Raw genomic sequence first — 16,443 nt, forward strand, 5'->3', positions numbered from 1 at the left:
AATACTTGCAAAGCAACCAACATCAGCATTGTTTATTTAAATACAAATTGCATTCTTCTTGCACGGACACTTTGATGGTATCCATATGCAATTTGTATTGCATTATTATTTTATAGCAAGTTTTTTTCGATTTCTACCTACAATCACAACTTTAGCTCCTTTTTTGCAAAATTTTATAGCCGTTGCAGTTCCAATACCAGAACTTCCACCGGTCACAAGAACCACTTTTTCTGTGAACACAGTGATACCAAATAATTGTTAATAATATTAGGAGTTGAAACCTAGTACAGCACTAGTCTCAACTCCTTCAATATTTATACTTAAAGGGTAATTAATATCTTAAGAGATATGAAACACTTACCAATATATATATATCGGATTTAATTATAAATTCATTATTTTAGAGAGAGGACGCCAGCCTCGCTGACGTCACTAATGTCACTTGTTTCAGTACGTTCCAGATACTTTAAAATGAAACTTCAATTCTTCTAAATGTTCTTGTATTTCTCGAAGGTTCTTCATAATCACATTCTTTATGATCCGCTGTCGTGCGTCCAGACGTCATATTTATACCAGAATTCAAACATAGTTCTATTCTCTTTGATTTCATTTTACTTTTAACAATAGTAACGACGACCAATAAGTTGTTATAATAATTGATGCCAGTCTTAAGTTATTTTCATGTTGTATCCATCGTTGAAGCTGCTTACGCCGATATATACTTCAAAAAATAGTGTATATACATATACATATATATATATATAATTTTATTAAAATTTATAGTCAATTACTCTTGATATACATAGACAAATTTTTATTTATGCAGGGGTGAGATAATTAAATTTATATTTAAATTTAAATATATGTAATGTAATTTATTTCAATAAATTTCATTTTCAGTAAATTATATATTAATTTACAAAACTACCACGTCCTTAATAAATCATTATTAAAATCATTATTAAAAATAATTTGTCTGATCTACATTTTATTATCTCGACAGTTTTTTGAACCGGGAAAAGATGCTTAGAATTGATAATGAATATTGAATATAGAATTGAAAACAAAAACCTAACTAGATTTAATAATACCAAATATCAATATATGTTTGAGTAATAATAACTATTCTTACAATAAATAGTTCCTGACCTTGTGACTAAATACATCCTTTATCATAGGATTAAGAGACAAATCAATTAAAGAAATTACAATTAAAATCAGAACTAAATGACTTTGTAAAATCTGCTCAAATGTAATTTTTAAATCTTTGAAATTTATAAAGACAATTTATTTACTATTAATAGAAAATAGAAGTGTTTTGATGAATTGACGTTATAGATCTAATTATAATACTTAAAAAGATATTTTACATGTTTTGTTGTGATTTGATTTTATTATCGCATTATTATAGAATTAAAGAATTTATTTCATATGTGTACACAATTTGGTTTAAAAATATTCTAAATCTTAATTTCTTTTATATAAAACTCTATAAAATATTTGTAAAGCCCAGATATTTCAACAACCCATCCAACAAAAGGTCAGGGAAGTAGATCATTAACCGATACGTTTGAAACCGGATGTTTTCTTTTACTCAAACGTTCCGCGGCAACATATTTATATCAAAAATCACGCGATGAATGCTCCTTGCTATAATTTAGCTTTCCTCAAATTCTTTAATGAATGAAATCCTTAAATTCTGAATGAGTCTAGAGTGAGAGTGGGAGGTCAAACACAGGCTCAGTCCTGGAAGTAGACTATTTTCGAGGAGTTTCTGATTTAGACTATTTTCGAGGAGTTACTTTTGAAAATAGATGGTTTAAACTGAAAATTTGAGTTTTTTTATGTGTATTCCAAAACATTCTAGTTTATTCGAATAATTGTAGAAGGGGAGGATAATATGTTTTCCTTTTTCTTAGCCAATAGGCCAATAACCACTACTACAAATAAACTTTCAAACTGCGTTCATTAACATAATATAACTAGATGCAACTAAATTTCTCTTTTTTCATCCCTGAAAGGAATAAAAACTTAATCAATATATGAATTATATTAGAGTATAATCTGTGACCAGTTCTTAAACTTTCTGATTCATGACTTTCATAATTATTTATATTCTTTTTAAAGCTTCATCTTCAAGCCCAATGAACTACGCAAGATGTAGAACAAACTCCCAGCCGAAAAATAAATAACTTTAAAATATAAGTCCAATAAAAAAATATTCACATTACATTATAGCATGTTTAATAACTTTGTTTATTTTTTTTTTTTTGTTATTTTACCTTTTATCACGCTATTTATTTGACTATATATTTTTTTAAATTTGAACCTCACTATAGGATCAATTTCATTAATATTTCCTCCTTTAACCCCGCTCCGAATTCACGGAACAATTCAAATGACGGTGACAAGTAATTAGTTAATTCTTAGCTGGTCGATTACTATTTAAAATATATAAAAATTAAGCAGTTATTTAAAAAAAATCTGCTTTTATATATGTGAAAATATTGCTAGGATTCTGAACACATATTATAGATTAGACGGTAAATTGCAATGTTTATAGTTATCACAAAGATAATAAACACATATTCTGTTATTTTGACAGAAAAGACGGTATCGATATAATTTCTTATTAAGTTATCTATAAAAATTGTTTTTAAAATAAATTATTTATTTACTATTAAAAAAATAAAACAATAATTTGTCTTTTGAACTTTGAAATTAAAATAATCTATCCAGAGCATAAAAATGAAGGTAATAATTATTCCTTATTTGTCCTCTTATGCTTTTAGTCAGTTTGAATTTAAGTTAAAATAGAAATTCTTATATTATAATCGTAATTTTATTTCAGTTCAAGCCATTTTAGCCTTCAATGGCACGTGTAGAATTCTTATCTGACGTTATATTTTTTTTCTTGATGTATACAATTAGTTAAGTTTACAGAACCTATAAAAATACTATATTTTATATACATGACTGTCATTCAGGTGACATTAAATATCAAAGGCTATCTTCAGCCATTACATTTTACATATAAGAGAGTACATATTAGGTTTTTAAATGGCTTAGATGTCGTCTATATACTATGGCAACAAAAAAACATATTTATTTATTTTTTTACTTGTCCTAAACATAAAAATTCATATTAAAAAGGAAACATAAAATTGGTTACATAATTTTAATCTTAGAAAACTGGGGTTAGACATTTAAAGGTCACATTGTATGTTTAAACGTATATATTATTTAAGTCTATCTAATATTAAACATTAAACGTTGAGCCGGCCCTAAATAAGGTTGTTGTTATATATAAAATGTAAATTTCAAAATGATTTACCCTTTATTGACACTAGGTCTTTACCTTTTTTCATGCTTACATCGTTTTATTATGCATTAAAATTTTACCTTGTCTGTGCCTCTTTACATCCTATTTAAAATAGATATGATAGGAGCATTTAGAAGATAATAAAAAAAAAACACTTTTGAAATACGAAATAAATAATATTATATGTATAAGTATAGTTACTCATCAACATGACTTACGATATTATACCTACTTATCGTTACTACGTTTATTGTAAAAATAATTTCGTTTCATCTGGATCTCTAGGAACTTAAAAACTATTTTCACGTGAACTTGGTCTAAGTCATATTATACAAAGTACCTATAAAAGAGCATCTTATAACAACGATATTATCGGGATGCGACCATAAGGTAATGCATAATGTTTTATAAAACTAATTATTAAACGAACCTCTTTAGTCTTGTTTATTTTAAACGCCTATATTACAACTACATACTATTCTTATAGTCCATAAATTTATGTATACATCAAAATTAATTCAACAAAAAAATAAAACATGGATAAGCGATTTTATCAGCTCGATCTATCGCATGCATCTCCTTTAATTACTGGCTATTTAAAAGGCAGCATAGTTTCTCACGTTACAGATAATTACCGTAGTAGCTGAAGTCATTACGGAGACATTACTAAAACAGTAGAAATTTTAAAGATATAATAAACAAATGTAGTCTAATCATTTTATAAAATGGTATATTGAAAATTTATATCTACTCAGATAAAATAACAACTTGAATAACGTGACCATTTTATCATGTTCATTCATAATTCAAAACAAAGATTTTTTAATTAGAATTACAAATAAACATAAAAATATTTTCCAATTAGAAAAATTGCCAACATTAAAAGTGATTCGTAATTTTATTTTTACAATTGTGCCTGTAATTACGTTCGCATTTCAGGCTATTATTACAGGATGGCTTTCACAAAATTGTTTGGGTTTTAGCTTTATAAATCTTTTGGTTTGTAATTTTGGCTTTTAGTAGAATCTGTGTGCTCCTTTCCGAGAAACTTTATTCGTATTAATTGCTAATTAAAAAGCTGAAGGCGTTATATTTACATTATATTCAACATATTTATATTTGAATGTGAATTAATGGACTTCATGGCCATCTCATAAAAATAAAGATATCAAACATTTTCATTGAAATATGAAAAAAAATTGAATTTTACTTTTGTAACCTTAAAAAATTTAAGTGGGAATATTGACTTTTAATAGGGTTTTCACTTTTCATAGCCTTATTATTCACACATGTTCTATTCAATCAATGAAACCCATAAACTCGCGTTCTGATGCAGCATTTAAGTTTCAAGTCTCTATTTTCCATGTATTAGATATACTATTATCTAAAGCATCGTAAACTTATAAACTTTGTTGTTTCTTGGTAAATTTAATTAAACTTCATTAATTATCCAAGCGTTAATAGAGCACAAATATGTTTTTTTTACATAAAGGAACCAGCAATTTCTATTTATTTATAAAAGTGTAATTAAAAATACTAAATATAACAATACTCGTCCGACTTTACAGCAGTCGTTATAACCTTATACTTAATATACTTTTACACTTGACAATATAGCTACAACTATAATGTGAGTACCTACCTCCAAAAGATGGAAATGTTCCATAATATTCGCGTACTTTAATTTTTTTATAAAACATAATTATGTTTTGTTATAATAAATATTATATTGTTGACATACAATATGATTCCTGGCAACCAAAAAAGGTTATGCTTTATCCCTAGATTTACATATCACACCTGACCTGACCACATTCTAAAACCCAGGTGTGTGCAAGTAATTTAATCATAAGTTGTATTTGGAAATTTATTTTCCTGATTTCGTCAAATATTCCATCATTAGATTACGTGCATGAGTTTAATCTGTTTCATCAAAAATCCTCCAAAAAATCAAAATAGCGGCTTTAAACCATTTTATAAACATAGGTCTTTAATTTGGTACAGTAATTGAGATGAAACCTCTCGGCATTACATGGATTCACCGTACGGGTGCCGGGTCCATCACGTTGCTGGGAGAGGAGCTTCAACGGTTCCTGGGACGTGCGACCCAGGTGTAGGTTTAAGGGGCCCCTATCTAACAAGCGTTAAACGCTCCCCTCCACTTTCCAAGCTCCTTTCTCTACCTTACCAAATTTGAAACGAAGCGACGCACGTTCCAAGAATGAACTGATACGGTTAGTTCTTGACAGGCCCAAGACTTTAAGCAGGTTGCAGAGAGATTTGAGTGTTGTACCTCTCGCTCCTACTTCTACCGAGTACAAATTTACAACGAACCTATCCTTGAGATCTAAGATTTTCGCGAGTTTTATTCATTTTCATTTAAATGAACCTATTCTTACTGAGTTTGTTAGTGAACTCGTAATACTTGTTGACCTTGATGACATGGTCTTTGGGGACTATGGTTTCTTCAAGGAACCGTGAGCTCTATTATCACAACGCGCTTTAAAATTCGCGAATATAAAAATATATCCAGTCTGGACGCACGTCGCACAAATATCCTCTGGGATTTTATATTGCTTCTCGTACCTATCCATCATTATATTCGTGGCACGCTTATTGGAGTTGAAATATCCGTCAGAACATCACAGTTTGGTTTACCGTTGGGGTTATCGGGTAGTGCGGGGTCTGTGCTCAGGTACTCCTCTCAAGGGGTATACCATTCCCTCTTGAGTCAGAAGAGAGTGATAAATCATTTTCGAAACGTTTAAAAACATTCGATACCGTTAATAATGGCCAATACACAATAGACACACTTTACAGATTCTTGTACAAATTGGTTATCATAAACAGAAAATAAGAGAAAGAAATTCATAGCACTTTCTCTGTTTTTTAATAAAAAAAAAAAATCCATTGAAACAAATGATCAAATTAATTTAAGTTATAATTTGTAATGACATCAAAAACTAAATAAGATAAATTATCGGTAAGTGTGTGATTTTATTGTAAAAAGATTGTTGAAAACGATATATTTATTGTATGAATGTCGTAATGATAAAACATATATTATAAGTCAGGAGGAAAACAACATTGCCGACAACTGACACAATAATCATCGCAGTTATTTCAGAGCGAATAATAAGACGGTTCTATTTTGCTTAAGCATATTAATAATATAGGAACTAAAACATAGATGAAAGGTAATATAACAAAGCACTTGCTCCTTTGTTTGCTTGTATTTGCTGCCCACAATTTTAATATTACTTAAGTTAATTTCAAGAAAAATTACGAGTAATAATTTAATAATTAGTTATTGATTCGTCACTATAAATGTTAAATATATATAATTAGAGAATATGGAATACATTCAACTTATCCTTCTTACTAAACATTTTACGATTCATCTCGAAGTGCTTAAGTGTTTTTTTTACTTTATATGTTAAACTTTACATGGAGAAAAAACTGTAAATACTCTAAATAATAAACTTTCTAGATTCAAATTAAAACAAAAAAAATAACTTTGTCAACAATGAGTACAACATATTAACAAACAAACTCTTTTTATATATTTTTTAATTCTTCTGGAATTATTAATTATATCTATTTGTTGACAAATGACAGTAACTATCTATTGAATGTTTCGGTATGTTGTATGGATATGGTACACATTTTATCTGATTAATACGATATTTTAAGACGATATATTTATACAGGATGGATAATACCACCTAACTAAATCATTAAAATGATCCTAACAAAAAATATCTGTTGTTTGGTGTTATAACTAAGCCACGGATAAATATTCTGCTGAAGTTGCACAGCGCCTTTTTTAAACTATTTACAAATAATAAACAAAACATTTCTTGAATAAAATTAGCACACACATGTTATAGGTATGCTATACTATTTCTTACGGTTTAAGTTTACGCTGGTTATCCTTTATCTCAAGGTTAAAAGTCTAAATTAAAATTAATAAGATCGAAACTTACAGAACTCAAAACCAGAGTACCACTATAAGGCTGATTATCAAACATGCCAAAGAACCATGGAGGAAGTCTATGCTTTCTTTTAAAAAAGATATCTGTCATATGGTTTAAAGCTGAACTCGAAGTTGCTGGGTACAAATAAATAAACAATATCTAAACGCATTCACCGACGTTCCGTCTAGCGTAAGAACGATATAGGTATAGTTACAAAATACTTAATATAAATACAAGCCAACGACATCGTACACGTACAGTTTTATAAAGAATATTCTTTAAATAAATGGAACTGCAGCCTGTTTACGTCGTTCGTTATTATGAATCGTTTTTCGTTACTCATTAAATAACTTAGAATAAGCATGATGTGTACAAGGTTTAAGGTGTAAACGTTTTGTTTGTTGGTTTAATGAAATAAATATCATGAATAATTACTTCTTGGTAATGGAGCATTTCAATTCAAAAATCGTATTAATATTATTTATTTTTATGTTTATAGAATGTTAAAAAAAATATCACACAAAATTATATGCTATGAATTAGGTCATTTTAATAAATTGTCATAGTAACGTCAGAACGAATGGAACTTGATTGAAGAGAATTGTATTGTTATGAATCAACTGTAGGTACACGCGTCCATTAAATCCAATTATACATACTTCGAAACATTAATCGAGATTGTGACTCAGTTTGTGTTATATAAAATATAAAGTAATGAAATTTTGTTTTATATCAATAACAATATAATGTTTATATTAAAAAAATAATAATAAGTTACTCATGACGGCGGTGGCAAAAGACGGAGGGAATTGTCGAAATATCTTTGACCAACACAAATAGCGTATTATATATAGAAGCCGCGCTTTCATCGCGCCTACTCGAATATTTATTGTGGAACCACCTTTCTTTGATATATAATATATAATTTTTTTAAGTGTTATTTTTAAGAATCATTTAAAAACACGTTTTCAACACAAACAAAATAAAGGTAATAGCAAATTCATAATAGCTAGTTCTCGATTAACTTCGTGCTGAAATAATTTAACGTAATAGAAGCTATGCCAAGGAATTACACAAAGGTACATATTTGGAAAACAAAAGAGGCCTTTTCAGAAGTTACGACCCAAAAGTTAAAAAGGATAAAACCCCTTTAACAGGGTTTGCCAGTTTTCGGACTATTCGTTTCCTTGGTCGGATGTGTATAAAATAAATGGCTATCTTATAAAAGCTTTCTGTAAACTACAATGGGATACGCCTCCGTAAATAAGTATAAATTCGCTCAGGATATAATTAATTTCTATATTAAAATATATATTTATTATTAAATTACTATTGAATATGATGCATACCTTAATATCTAATAAAGTATATACCTACATTACAAACTAACATCAGAAAATAAATCCATTTTTTTAATTGGAGACGCCCTGTTTTCTTAATCATTATTATTATCATTTATATCTTTAAATATCCGTCTATCTAAAAACCACTTGTAGGTACATCTGCACATAGTAGTATGCATAGAATTTAAATAATGAATGTTTCCTTTTAAGATTTAAATAGTTTAGATTAATTACTATGATTGTGCACATTTTACTGTTATAAATAATATTAATATCCGTTAAACTATAACTATACATGTCAGAGCCAGTTAGGTAACATCCTACAGGCTCCCTCGCAGGTACTCACAAGGGTCGTAACCTTTACCTCATCTCCCTATAATAAATTTATTTAAACACCAATCAATAAATTGTAAAAATACTCACAGTGACGAAATACCTCTATGTAGCGGTGTTGTGTCTAATCAAGATTTATTATTTGTTATCCTCTTCTTAATTGTCCGTAACAGTCACGCTTGATACAAAATAAACAACAAGCAACGCTGTTAATATAAAATTTTAATGGCACTCATTCGTCGAGATATATCGCACCGTTAACTGGTTACTTAATCATCCAATGCAAAATCTTAAAAACGCGTCACGGTACAGATATACCGCCGAGGCTTTCAGGCAACTGAGAGCTGAAACCTACGGGAAATTATCAAGCCTCGACCGGGACTAGTTCGGATGCTTCGAGCAATGATTCGACTATATTTCTCTCGTTCCGTACGATGTGTAAACGAATGAGTCAGAGGAGGTCAACAAGATGAGGTCAGCACTTGCCTCATCCACTCGATAGGAGACGAATTTTCACGATCACCAACGATGACACGTTAACATCGGGAAAAGCTCAACGGTTAATGATAATTTTATACTTAGATTCCTAAGCATAAGATTTTTTATATGTTGACAACAATTACAATTTTTTAATTGCAATTTACTTGAAGAGTTTTAGTTAATTTTTATATATATGTAGGTAGCTAGCTAGCTATAAAGAACAACAACAGTCAATTTTCTAAGGAACTAATTTATGGATTTAAATAAATGAAAAAATCACACCCACTAACAACCTACTTAGCCCTATTTAAAATACTTAACTTTTAATACTCTTCGTAGGTACTTAGGTACTACGTGAAATCTTAAGCGTTCTAAAAACCAAGCGAAGAATACGGAAACTTTTAATTTATATTTTTTTATGTACCTATTTATATGTAATCATTTTGACCTAAATTTATGAATGAAGAACGTGTATACAGTCTTTGTTGGTTTTGCTTCTTCTACGAAAGATATTCTATGGAATACATATTTTAATTTTTTCTTTGAAGTAAATTTTATGATCAGAAATTAAAAATCGCAAGGTACCAATGAACATATTTATTACAAATCTAGAATTAAAAAAATTTAAATTGGAACCGCTTTTCAACAAAATACTAAAATTGTCTTACCCTATTCACTCTAGTAGACAATGATATCACTTTTGAATGGCATTTCGGCATTGTTTAAAATAACTATAACAGCAAGCGAAAACTAACTACTTACATTTTTATTTCTTTCCTTTAACGAAATTTTTAACGATAACTATTACGAACTCAGTATAAAACTTATGGTCTTTATACAAAAGAGTTGTTTAACAATGAAATAAAAACCTTTTTTATTTGCCACGTATGAGTTCTTCAGTCTTGTCTTAGTTCAGTGTGGTTTTAATAAATTGTATTTAAAAATCAATGATTGATAATTTAATCTGATTGTTTTTCTCAAGTCAAACTGAGTTTTAACCAACAAAATATAGTTTTCGACTAGATTGTCTCTCAATTTCTAGTTCTTCAGTTGTCAATGAGAATTTATAAAGTTATCTTCAAGGATATTTGAATCAAGATATTTTTAACTTGGATTAAATAACATTCGAATCCATTTAAAGTTAGTATACAATGAAAAAAGACAGTCTCATCAAACAAAGTATTAACACATATATGATATATTTTCATATTACTTCCAATTATTCATTTAAATCCTAGTATTTCTTTTGTCTCAACTCTGATGTATGGTTATGAGTTTTATTTTTCAATTTAAATTTTCTTGTCAAAATATAATGATGCCCACAACTGTAAAAGTACTTACTGAACCCTATTTTTAATCTGTGGGAAAATATTCACTACCTGTCATCGTCAGTCACATAAGTCATAACAACAACGCTTTAATGTGTACCTTTACAGGAAAATTTAATTTTCTTGCCATATTTCACTTAGTTTTTTATCCAAAATTCCATTCAAATCATACATAAATCATAAGAAATCAAATTAACATTAAATTTTCTTCCTAGAAATATAAATTAGATTAGATCGTTTCTTATCACATGAAAAATATATAATATTAAGGAAGATAACATGTTTTAAAAACAGAAAAATAATCAAAACTCAAAAACTAATTTGAATATATATGTTTGATAGCACTAAGAGAAAAAAACTATGATTAAAAAGAGGTCTTAAGTATATAAAACCTTATAATGACATTCACTGTTGTACGTGATAATTAACTAGAATTAGCAAATATTTCTCATTTCAGACATTGTTATCAAGGTTGAATGATTTCCAAGTTAGTATAAAATTTCTAACAATACAATTAAAACCCTGTATATTATTTTATAGTAATTTATTAAATTTTTATACTTTAATTATTACAACATTAAACAAGTAATGATAACATTAATCAGGTATTGATACCAAAACTATTAAAAACATAGCTCTCGGACGGATCAGTTACAAATCACAATACAATTAAAACTTATTATAAAAACTATAAAATATTTTTAAGTATTTTGTATCAGATCAAAATTTAAGATAGATGCAAATGATGATTACTGCTCATCAACTCTTTGATAGCATAAGATAGGAATTTCTATGGATATTGCAGTATTTTAAGTCATGACAGAGTGATATATAGGTACTTAAGAAAAATTGAAAATAATTTTAAGAGCCTATTGTATCAGCATATTAAATTAAATGTTGTATATAATATTATTGTGAAGTAAACTAAGGTCTAGTCTTTCAGTATTTCGGTAGTACAAAAAAATTTTTGTGAAAATTGCCACAATCTTTCTTTACTATTGAATGAAATAATGATCTTTCAATATAAATAAATGTAGTTGAAACTATCATTGGGCAGTTTTTTTTGTTTCCATGATAATCATTCTTTTTGGCCCCATTAGGTCTGAGTTTTTATTTTTAAAAATAATTATTGTTAATGTAGCATTTTGAAGTCTAATATTTTCTTGTATGAGTCTAAGTTCATCAAAATAAATAATTACCAAATAGTACCATAACAATGGTACTTAAAACTAAAGCAACAGAGACATGAACAGCAGATGAGTCGTTACATTCGTCGGTTGAACAATAACACTCCTCCCAATACACTCCATTGTCGTAAACACCCCAGTTACAAACCCCCGTTACTCCAGTCTCAGCAACGGATGCGCAACGTCTAACAACTTGCCGCCATCTACCATCCCCTAGAATAGAATAAAGAAAAACTATTTAATATACCAAAAGAAAACGAAATAATTTTTATATAGAATGTGATAAACAGACAAATAGTGCACCAAGTCCAAGGATATTTCCTTTAAATGAACTAACATTATAAAACTAAATACACATGGAATGCAGGTTTTCATACAAAAATTGAAAACTTCCAGATTTAAGACAAAATTGTTGTAACGGTAATGGGTTACAGGAATTATTTTGCAAAATAAGTAAGACTACTAGTTTTGTTATTAATTACGACACTGAGTATTTGGTATGTTATTATCATTCAAAAAATATAATTTGGTAAGAGTGATGACAATACAGAACAAGAATAATATACAACAATAAATATTAGTATAAAAAAATTTTTATGATTTACATATGAATCCCTTTGGTCCCTGTTGTGTTAATTTCATACAGAAGTAACCAGGCACGTGAGATTCATCACTGTTACACTCGACTGCTATATGGCTTTCAGTATTAAACTTCTTATAAGCCCCACATGTATCTTCTAACAAGTTTTGTGACGACGAACATTGATAGCATCTTACACAGTACACTGAAATGCAAACATAACTTATTATTAATTTTCATTTCTTTAATTTCCTTAAACTGTTTTATGCGTTTATTTGAATATTTACCGGTAGGCATTACGCAAACTATAAGTAAATATATAACTTTAAAAAACATTTTTGCTATGTTAATTTGAATTTTTAAATATGTAAAATGTTATATTAACTAGTGATATATAACAATTTTAATCAATACTTCGTTTATCGTTAACTTAGGAAGAACAACAATATTTATATCATATAAATCTTAAACTGTAATCCGTATACAATTTAAAGTACACACCCAAAACTGACTGTTTAGTGTTATTCAACTTTTGTCAGTTGGCAGTTGTAACTTGTACAATATGTCATGAAACTTTTAGGTAGCAAACATTTGAAATCCGTCATTAATTGAATGAAAAGAAAGTTATTAAGCAACTAGAATAAAATTTAAATCGAAAAGTCGTAATTTTTTAATAAGATATAAATGAACATTATTATAAAAATCACTCCAGTTAGAAAATTCTTGTTTTCATTTCTCTTCTTTATTATTTTCATATTTTATAATATAAAAACTTCTAATAAATCAAAATAAAATTATACAATATGTTTATAAATTGCAAAAGCCTTATAATAATAGTACCGTCGGTATATCAGCATATTATAGTGTTTAAGCTCTCTATCACCGACAAAATAACTATCATTGTCTATGATATTTCCATCTTAAAAGTTAAAACTTTGAAGCAGTTGAATTGAATCAGTAAACAAAACTTTTTAAAATCTTATTATTCTTTTATCATTCTATTTTTTGCATAATATCGATATTAATAATATATGTACGAAATGATTTTATCCATAAAAAGTTTGCTGTGTTTTCTTTTTATAATAAGTTGTGCTACGAACGGTATTAATTGTTTTCAAACTATTTTGCTCGAGGTCACGCCCAAATCATATAATTAAGAAATTATTTAATTTCAGTATTGAGTATTAAATGTTGGAACTGCAGATCAAATGCTGACCCTAAATGTGCCGATCCATTCGACAATAGCACTGTACCTATCACTGACTGTAATCAAGAAAGGGGTTTATCACATTTACCCAATGTAAGACCTACCATGTGCAGGAAAATAAGACAAAAAGGTACAAATATTCATCTATTTTTTAACATTTAATTCACAATGGTTTCTAAACGCAAAGACAGTTTTAGTGATACTAAGTTTTAATTCTACATAAATGTTATTTATAAAATTATTGTACATTTCAATACAATATTTCATATAATGTGAAATTTAACTAATTTCATTGGAGTACATACAAAAAAAAACGGACCTATGAGATAAAATATACTTCTGAAATCATTTTGAATATCTGACAACTTTGTGATGCTTAAAGAGTATTTCTATTATTAATATGGTGGTAAATGAATAACAAACCAATTAAGACAATTCTTTTAATTAATTAATTTTTTACTATGAGTAAAGCTTCAAGGAGTATATAGGTTTTATATTAAACATTAATTTTGATGAACCATAATATTTCTTACAGTCTGTTTAATAAGTAACTTCAATTAATTTTTTAAGTTTGTAGACAGATGGAATAAAAAAAATTAATTCTAAACTGAGTAAGATGTTGTTAACAAGAGTAAGGATGTTTATTTGTATTCCTTTTAGATTAAATGAAATATAATAAAAATAATGTCAACTATTTACATATCTCTTAATTTTTTTACCTTTTGATCTTTATGTTTAGCTGTATTACTAAATATTTTTATATATATTTTCAGTAAATGGAGAATGGCGATACTTTAGAGACTGTGCATATTTAGGTGAGGTTGGAATCCAGGGCGATGAGAGATTTTGTTTAATGAGGACGGGCACATATAACATCTTTATAGAGTACTGCACCTGTAATAGCAAAGATGGTTGTAATTCCTCGTCATTTTTACACCCAATACCAAAGTTGATTGTAATGTCGTTTGTAAGTTTTATAGGTAAATATTTACAAGTGTAAAGCCCAAATAAGAAAAAGCTGTTAATATGCTATCATTAAGTGAAGTATTTTTATTGAATACATATCTTCAGATCTGAAAAAATGTATTTTATATAAGAATCTCACAGAAAAATAACTTGTCTGAGTTAAGTAAGCATTGTTAATTCTGACTATTAATTTAAATTTACGATTATATTGCAGGTATATTTTTTTTACATAAGTACACATACATTAAGAACATGCAGTAATAATACGAATGATTGTAAAATAGATTTTGTTTTGTGTATTATCTGAAATTTGGGTTTAATTTTAAAAATGGTAATATGTATTACATGAAAAATTCTATATTTTTGCAACAATATTTGCACATATGTTTTTTAAATTTCTGTACACAAATTTATTAAGATTTATTTTATACTTTATTTATATAGACAAGACTGAATATAATCCGTCCATCATGTAATTAAGCATTTGTATTCTTATAAATAAGACAAATAAATTGTTTTGGATATATAATTCTTTTTATTTTAAAAATATTGTAAGTTTCTTCTGTCTTATCTGTATATTAATTTAATTTAAATATGAAATACTAATTTTTACCTACAACATTGCCTGGAAAGCAGAATTGCTCGGAGTTCGGAAATGTATTATAGATAATATCCAATCATCAGTGACATCTATGTCTATGTCTATGTCTCATGACTTAAATTTCAATAGAATTTTGGGATAAATTATAACCATTATCTTATTCGGATGTGTGAGCTACATTAATGTTTAATCAAAATTTGTGTAGTATATTTTGTGTGAAAGAGCAACAAACATCCGTAGTTCCTAACAAAGTTTAACTTTTATTCACATTGGCTGTATAAGTATGGGTACAAATATATGTTTTCTGTTAGATACTTAAGAGAATTTTATTAAAATTATGTAAATGTAACTTTTATAATCTTAATATAATTATGATTTTATATTAGACAAAAATTACCTAAATGTATTAGCATATCTTTTTATTCAACCAACGCTTTAGTAAGCCAGTAACCTTCAGAAAAACAGTGTTCAACTCATAGGTTCAGGTTGATTGACTCAACATGCATGAGTGCGTATATAATTATCATTATACCTAAGAATAAAATAGTAAAGCGACTAAGATCGGAAAATATTTCTTTACGTTCCTCACTGTACTGATGAGACATTACGTGACTGGAGCTAATGTTCCTCTTTAGGGTTAAAGTTTCAAGATCTTCTGTAAGTCTAAAAAAGCTACAAGGTCATTGAAACAAAGATGAGATCAATATTGTGAATATCAAGGATAGCGAAAGTAAGTCTAATAGGAAGTGCTGCCTGAATTTCCTCGGTTCACTTTAACAATTTGCCGTCTGTTACTATTCTATTCTCCTTAATTTTCCCCTTAGAGAAATGGGAAAATTGAGATAGTTTTATCATTTTCAATAAAGTTACATTCCACTTTCTTCCACTTGACATTAAAAGATATTTGGTGGGCCCATGTTTAAAATATCACCTGTAATTTCATCTGCTTAGCAAAGTACGTCGCAATGCTCTCAGCTTCTAATTCGTAACAGGTTGTTAATGAAGAGGTTCCACTTCATATCTTCAACTAGAATGAAATCTTATTATACAATTCCACAATCCTTCAGGTAGTTCGGAAGATGCCTAATCTACAGAAAAAATTGCACCAGACGTCACCAA

At 28.1% G+C, this 16,443-nt stretch overlaps 3 protein-coding genes across 4 annotated transcripts in view; 1 reads left to right on the forward strand and 2 right to left on the reverse strand.

The window, feature by feature from the left end:
* The window catches only part of LOC116771139 (probable G-protein coupled receptor CG31760), a 44,694-nt gene extending 35,305 nt beyond the window's left edge, over window positions 1-9,389 (reverse strand). For both annotated transcript variants that reach the window (XM_061523180.1, XM_032662878.2), the window contains exon 1: window positions 9,066-9,389. The gene's annotated coding sequence lies outside the window, so the exon portion shown is untranslated. The remainder of the gene's footprint in view (window positions 1-9,065) is intronic.
* Window positions 9,390-11,312: 1,923 nt separating this feature from the next.
* LOC116771551 (uncharacterized) lies at window positions 11,313-13,045 on the reverse strand. Its single transcript, XM_032663432.2, has 3 exons — window positions 12,838-13,045; window positions 12,576-12,755; window positions 11,313-12,183 (listed from the first exon to the last, which is right to left on the reverse strand). The coding sequence occupies exons 1-3, from the start codon at window positions 12,884-12,886 to the stop codon at window positions 11,966-11,968; spliced, it is 447 nt and encodes a 148-aa protein (XP_032519323.2). The 5' UTR covers window positions 12,887-13,045; the 3' UTR covers window positions 11,313-11,965.
* A 422-nt stretch (window positions 13,046-13,467) lies between these two features.
* On the forward strand, window positions 13,468-15,730 carry LOC116771547 (uncharacterized). Its single transcript, XM_032663428.2, has 3 exons — window positions 13,468-13,651; window positions 13,726-13,887; window positions 14,531-15,730. Exons 1-3 carry the CDS (start codon window positions 13,582-13,584, stop codon window positions 14,755-14,757), a joined length of 459 nt encoding a protein of 152 aa, XP_032519319.2. The 5' UTR covers window positions 13,468-13,581; the 3' UTR covers window positions 14,758-15,730.
* The last annotated feature ends 713 nt before the right edge of the window (window positions 15,731-16,443 follow it).

The sequence above is a fragment of the Danaus plexippus genome, chromosome 17 (genome assembly GCF_018135715.1).
Source record: "Danaus plexippus chromosome 17, MEX_DaPlex, whole genome shotgun sequence".
In the NCBI taxonomy this organism is placed as follows: Eukaryota; Metazoa; Arthropoda; class Insecta; order Lepidoptera; family Nymphalidae; genus Danaus; species Danaus plexippus.

Excerpts from the sequence above, each read along its gene's own strand:
- LOC116771551 (XM_032663432.2), bottom strand. The coding sequence starts at position 12,886 with ATGTTTTTTAAAGTTATATATTTACTTATAGTTTGCGTAATGCCTACC. Across the intron at positions 12,756-12,837 it reads AGTTTGCGTAATGCCTACCG|TGTACTGTGTAAGATGCTAT; the intron begins GTAAATATTCAA and ends TTTGCATTTCAG. Across the intron at positions 12,184-12,575 it reads GGGACCAAAGGGATTCATAT|GGGATGGTAGATGGCGGCAA; the intron begins GTAAATCATAAA and ends ATTCTATTCTAG.
- LOC116771547 (XM_032663428.2), top strand. The coding sequence starts at position 13,582 with ATGTACGAAATGATTTTATCCATAAAAAGTTTGCTGTGTTTTCTTTTT. Across the intron at positions 13,652-13,725 it reads AATAAGTTGTGCTACGAACG|TATTGAGTATTAAATGTTGG; the intron begins GTATTAATTGTT and ends ATTTAATTTCAG. Across the intron at positions 13,888-14,530 it reads CAGGAAAATAAGACAAAAAG|TAAATGGAGAATGGCGATAC; the intron begins GTACAAATATTC and ends ATATATTTTCAG.